At 38.8% G+C, this 6,925-nt stretch overlaps 1 protein-coding gene across 1 annotated transcript in view; it reads right to left on the bottom strand.

The window, feature by feature from the left end:
• Positions 1-6: 6 nt before the first annotated feature.
• The window catches only part of LOC106870463 (cadherin EGF LAG seven-pass G-type receptor 1), a 143,646-nt gene continuing 136,727 nt past the window's right edge, over positions 7-6,925 (bottom strand). The window contains exons 22-23 of the mRNA XM_052969136.1: positions 6,745-6,885; positions 7-2,858 (exon numbers count right to left, since the gene is read on the bottom strand). Of these exons, the coding sequence (XP_052825096.1) occupies positions 1,962-2,858; positions 6,745-6,885 (1,038 nt within the window). The 3' untranslated portion in view covers positions 7-1,961. The remainder of the gene's footprint in view (positions 2,859-6,744; positions 6,886-6,925) is intronic.

The following is a 6,925-nucleotide window of genomic DNA, read 5'->3' on the forward strand; positions in this document are numbered from 1 at the left end:
ATCCTATCTAGTTCATTGACTCCTAAATACTTATATGGTTGGCTTTCGTCTAGTTCTCTTATTTCATTGGCTTTATCTAGTGTTATATTGCTACTTTTAACTAATTTTCCTCTTTTCAGGGTTGCATTGGCACATTTTTCTAATCCGAATTTCATATCTATTTCCTTGGTAAAGCCGTGTATTGTCTGTAGTAGTGTTTCTAGCTCTTTGTCGTTTTTAGCATATAATTTTAGGTCATCCATATATAGAAGGTGGCTGACTGTTTATTATTATTATTATTATTATTATTATTATTATTATTATTATTATTATCATTATTATTATTATTTTTTACTATCATAGTTTCATACGAGTTTCTATTGTACCACCTGGTGCACCTCCATATTTCTGAGGTGTGTGCAACATTGTGTGTTCTTATTTTAGCAAGATTAAGGAAAGTGGAGGGAATATGACTCTACGTTTAGGTGTACTGCATTAGTGTACATTTTTTATGGGGTTTAGTCTATGGTTTCTTATTATATTAGTGTTTGTTCTTTAGTGTGTGGTACTTTTATTGATGAATAGTATTATTTTATTGGGTATTAATCTTATATATTATATTCTACGCGAGTTGTTTTAGATTATTACAAGCTGAATTTATAGGGTTTAAGTTATATGTGAAGAATTTCGGTTTGAGTTATTCTAATGAGTCGATGATATTTGCGCAAGATGTCGGCTCTTCCTTGCAGAGATATTTTTCGGACAGTGTGTAGGGTCTTGAGTCCTGGAATGGCTTCTATGTTTCTTTTCATATATTTTAAATCATCATTCATAAAACAGCAATTACTATTGTTATTGTTTCCACCATCGTGTCCCACATCTTGAATATTTCAATTTCAAGATCCTTCTATTTTGATAGTTTTTGCCACTACTTTTCAGGTAATATTTACGTCAGTGCGCATGTGTTTGCGCATGCGTTTGTTGAGAAGAAATCGAGAGGTCGATCATCTGAAGGGATTGCGATGCCTTTGCTATCAATGCAGAGCCTCTATTCTGATTACTACTCCTAGTTTTACCCTATTAATAGTTTTGGTAGTTTAGGGCAATTGTGGGCCTGTGGAGTTTCTTGACTAACCCTATCCCAAGTGGATATCCTTCATACAGAGACCCTTTTTAACTTTTCGCTGTCATCTGTCATTGTTTTTACTTTCCTTTAGCCTTGAAGTAAGATCTTCTATTCTTGTACGCGGTCCTTGTACTGTTCTTCACCTCCAACGTCATAAAGAAAATATCATTATTATTACTACTACTATTATTGTTGTTGTTGTTGTTGTTGTTGTTGTTGTTGTTGTTGTTGTTGTTGTTATTATTATTATTATTATTATCATTATTATTGTTCAGTAGTTTTATTTTTATTACGTGCATTCACTTCACTACCGAGCGCAGCTCTGTGTGCCTTGGGTATGTGCTGTGGTTTGCTGTGATGCTCTTATGGTTACTGTATTGAAAGTGTTTTGCGTAGGATTATTATTATTATTATTATTATTATTATTATTATTATTATTATTAATTCCGCTGAGGTCGACTTTACTTTTCATCCTTTCGGGGGTACACAAAATGAACACCAGTTGAGCACAGAGATCGAATTAATCGACTTACCCCTCCCCCGACCCGAACTTGCTGGCCTTGTGCCAAAATTTGAAATCATCATTATTATTATTATTCCTATTATTAAAGCTATTGATGTCGTTATTGTTGCTTATTGTTGCGGTGATGGTAGTAGTTTTGCTGTTAATTAGTCAATTAATTAATTAACATTGTTTCTGTACAGATAAATTCCTTAAGAGGATGGGGGTTACGTTGATGATGTAAATGTCAGTGCTAAAGTGGCGGTGGCGGTGGTGGTGGTTGTGATTGTGGACTTTGCGTCGATGTTTTTAATCTGTTTATAATTTGTAAATAAAATAAAACGTTGCCGGTTTTCATTTCCTCGAATTCTCAAGCATGGAATCCATATCTGATAGAATATCGTTGAGGTTTTCCTCTTCTTCCTCTTCATCTTGTTGTAGTTGTTGTTGCTCTAGTTTTAGTTGTTTTTCTACTTCATCCACATCCAGTTTCTGTTGTTGTTCTCGTTCTCGTTCTCGTTCTCGTTCTCGTAGATACTCTGTCTCATCTCCATAGCTACTTCCGTCGTCCGTCATCGAAATGTCGAAAGCATTCGTCGTTTTGGTCAACGGTGTAGAATCATCACTGAAACTTTCAGGGTCGCCACATTCATCAGGTGTCCTACCACCACCACCACCACCACCATCACAAGCACCACCACCACCACCGTGACCATCATTAACACAACTACCATCACTACTAGTACCACCGCCACCACCAACACCACCACCATCACTACCAGTATACCCCTGTTCTACTTCTTCCGCTCTCTCATTGTCTTCTTCTGCTGCGGCCGCTGCCATCAAAGACGACGTGTCGGTTGCATCAAAGCAACCAGATGCCACCAACGTGGCCGGACCGCTGTTGTCATCAGCATAGCTTGAGATTTTATTTTTCCCAGGGGGAAAACTTTTGCTACAATGAAGTCGTGTTTCCGTGCCGTTTTCCATGTGGCCTTCCTTCACGTTGATATCATCACATTGGTGTTGGTGATGATCGTTGCTTGAGGCTGGCGGAGATGAAGCTTGAGGAGCTGGAGGAGAAGAAGGTGACGTTGGTGTCGCTACTTTGAGGTTTTTGCCCGAAACGCTCCCATTTCGGCTTACTTCTCCGTTGCAGTTGGTGGATTTGTTCAATAAGTTCGGATGTTTCTCGCTAAGGGTTGCTCTTTTGCGTTCAAAGCTGCATAAATCTGTAGTGTTGGTCGCCACCTGTTGGGTACAAAATACTAAGAACGATAACTTTGAATCATGTCCCTTATTGCCATTTTACTGAGATCGATCAAATGAAAGAGAGAAAGAGAGAAAGAAAGAGTAGAAAGAGAGAAAGAAAGAGTAGAAAGAGAAAGCACAAAAAATTTGAACTGTAAATTCATAAAGCAATTTTAAAAAGCAGATGCATTAATAATTGTACAGAAAATTATAGCATTTTTAAAAATATAATTTATGAAATGTATGCATTTATTAATCAAAAAGAGATATAGATGCGTTTATAATTGAATATATAGACTTAGAAAATTAATGCACATTTTTTTACTCAATTTACAAAATGTAATGCATTTATGCACTTATTATTTAGCAAGAGAGGGAGATGCATTTTTAGGCAGCATTTATGCACTTAATTGCTAAATAAATGCAAGTTATAAAGGCATATATCATATTATTATGAAAAAGAGGCATACAATAGCAATTCATATATATTATGTACTAAATGATTTTTAAGTATCAAGGCAATATGCAATTTATGATGAAACTTACGTGATGTTGTTATAATACAAATGCACATGATATCATTTCACTGATGCAAGTAATTAATAATAATAATAATAATAATAATAATAATAATAATAATAATAATGAGCATTTGCATATTATTTTGGTCAGATGCACTGTGTAGAATGGGTATAGTTTATAAAATGCAGCACTGAACGATCGAAAGATAAATGAATGACTCTAAGGTAGGTTAAAGGCCACATATATAAGGAGGTGGTGGTTTTTAGTTAATTTAATTCTACCGTAGCGCATGTGAAGGAGCATGCGTGGTCTAGTGGTTAGAAATGTTAGACTCGTGATCATTAGGTTGTGGGTTCGAGTTCTGAGCTGAGTAGTTGACAGAAGAATCCTTGGACAAGATACTTCAGTTCGCGTGACTTCTGTTTACTCTGCTGAAAATAAGTACCAGACGCCTTTGAATGGTGCTCTATTTCCCTCTAGCTATCACATCTTCGATGTACTGTTTGGATCAAGGGAAGCAAGACCCAAGAGGGAGTACGTGCAAATCTAAAACAACTAGTGAAAGCACGGTACATACTGCTAAGTCGTACTCAATCATGAGTGGTGGCTATGGCTGGCTTGAGATGACAGCTGTACTTTATATATTCTGTCAAGGAGCATGAGAGGGTGCATGGCTTAGTGTTGGACAACACAATAATGGTTTCAAATCTCAGCACAGAGCCAGCAGCTTTTGAAGTGAGGGTAAGTTAATTACATTGACCCCAATACTTGACTGGTACTTATTTAACGACCCCAAAGGACAAAAGGTAAAGTCCACCCCGGCGGAATTTGAACTCAGAACGTAAAGACGGACGAAATGCTACTAAATATTTTATCCGGCATGCTAACGATTCTGCCAGCTCATCGCCTTATTGTAAAAAGTGAAGTTACTTTCTCGAGTCATATCGACCCATAAGGGCCGGTTTTCCAGTTTCATGGCGTATAAATTCCCCACCCGGATAGGACGCTGATCTGTCGCTACTCATCTTTGCCAGCTGAGTGAACTGGAGCAACGCGAAATGAAGTGTTTTGCTCAAGAACACAACCCGGTCCAGGAATAGAAACCACAATCTTCCGATCATGAGTCCAACACCTTAACAACTAAGCCACGCGCCTCCACAATCGCCTTATTAGGTCACACAGTATAATAGGATCGTGTGTTTGATTCCCAGACTGGAGTGCACATTGTGTCCTTGGGCAAGTTACTTCATCTCATGTTCCAGTCTATCCATGAATCAAGGGTTGAGCTTTTATGCCGAATCGTTAATACTCAGACATCTAAACAATTAGCGAAAGCGGTCTACATGCTGCCAAGTTAAACCCACTCGCGAGTGATGGTTATGGTTAACTAGACTATTTGTCTCGAGAAGAGCGTGGATTCACGTGGCCTAGTAGTTAGAGGCCTTGGGTCACGCAATTGTAAGGTCATGAGTTCAATTCCTATACCGGAGAGTGCATTGTATCGTTGAGAAATGCATTTCATTTCCCGTTGTTACTGGTGTAGCCCTATCTCCCTCCAAATGTTGCATCATCGATGTTCCATTGTAGGTCAAGGGTAAAAGATTCGAGAGGGTCTCTATGTCTTTTCGCAACTAAGTAGATGCCACAAGCAGTTAGCGAGAGCAGGGTATGGCCTACAAGTCATATTCGCTCGCGAGTGAAGGTTATGATTGGTAAGAGAAGATGGTTGTTGTCCATTTAGGAAACAATTTCACATATTTAAAGGTGACAGCTGTCTAAGATAGGTACTATGTCATATTTAGGGGTGAAGGACATAGGCCACAATCCTCAGTACATTGCTGGTACTTCTTTCATTGAGCTGATTGTTACTCCTAACAATCTCCAGGGGCTCTTTAATTTTCATACAAAATTTTCTATTACAAAATAAATAAATAAATAAATAAATAAATTAATTAACAGGAGCCGCTACACGATCACTCGACTGCCTGAAAATAGCAGTCCAAATCATTCCTCCCCTATATCTTACCCTACCGTCTTAGACAAGGAAAGGACGCCATCAGACAATGTTATTCAACGTACTTCTAAAAAGACAGGATGATCGCGGCTGTAATGCTATTGATCATAGGTCTGCTCGATTGGAGTCGACCTTGGGCTAAAGAACAACAGCTGTCATACGGTCAAGTGTTGTAGAAACAAAAGAACCTGTCATCTGAAAGGAAAATCATAATAAAAAGTGATTCGAAGACTTGTTCTTTCGTTTGCCCATGTGGCCATCCTCAGACATATTTAACAGAGAAAAGGAATCCAAGAGGTAAATTTTTAGTATTATACGCTATCTTCTTAAAAAGGACTATGTAGGCGCAGGAGTGGCTGTGTGGTAAGTAGCTTGCTTACCAACCACATAGTTCCGGGTTCAGTCCCACTGCGTGGCACCTTGGGCAAGTGTCTTCTACTATAGCCTCGGGCCGACCAAAGCCTTGTGAGTGGATTTGGTAGACGGAAACTGAAAGAAGCCCGTCGTATATATGTATATATATATATATATATGTGTGTGTATGTGTGTTTGTGTGTCTGTGTTTGTCCCCCCACCATCGCTTGACAACCGATGCTGGTGTGTTTACGTCCCCGTAACTTAGCGGTTCGGCAAAAAGAGATCGATAGAATAAGTACTAGGCTTCCAAAGAATAAGTCCTGGGGTCGATTTGCTCGACTAAAGGCGGTGCTCCAGCATGGCCGCAGTCAAATGACTGAAACAAGTAAAAGAGTAAAGAGAGTAACACTAACAAATTCTTAAATAGTATGATGAAAAATGTAACAATTTGTGTGTGTGTGTGTGTGTGTGTGTTGCATATACACATACACAAAAAGACCCTCTTCGGCTACGAATGACCATGGCATTCCACCTAGAAAGTTCCCCTCCGAGGCACAAGTCCGGGAAAGGTTGTTTGGAGACGAACAGCAGTCGCCCATGCATACCAGTCTCCCCCCACGCCACACCACCGATGTTGTCTAAGGGAAAGGCAAAGGCCGATACAGCCTGGTATCAGTGACATTGCAACTCATTTCTACAGTTGAGTGAACTGGAGCTACGTGAAATAAAGTACCTTGCTCAAGAACACAGCCCACAGCCCTATCCGGGAATCGAACTCGCAATTCCACGATTGTAAGCCCGATGTTCTAATCACTGAGTCATATGCCTTCACAACTTATACACATACGTACATATGTATGTATGTATATATGTATGTATGTATGTATGTATGTATGCATGTAGGTATGCATGTGTGTATGTATGTGGTCAGTAAAACCGTATAAGCTTACATACAATAATATTAAAAACAAACACATACACCATAAAACTTACAGATGTAGAAGAATCCCGCACAAGCTTTTTGCCTCCTGAGGAAAACTCGCCATATGTCTCGAAATCCACGGAACTCTTTCGACCTGCAGACATAGTACTTCGCTTTCTGCCAAAATATTTTCTTTTGATTGCATTGCGTACCTTGAAAAGAAAGAAATTATTATTATTATTATTACTGAGT

The sequence above is a fragment of the Octopus bimaculoides genome, chromosome 7 (assembly GCF_001194135.2).
Source record: "Octopus bimaculoides isolate UCB-OBI-ISO-001 chromosome 7, ASM119413v2, whole genome shotgun sequence".
Lineage (NCBI taxonomy): Eukaryota > Metazoa > Mollusca > Cephalopoda > Octopoda > Octopodidae > Octopus > Octopus bimaculoides.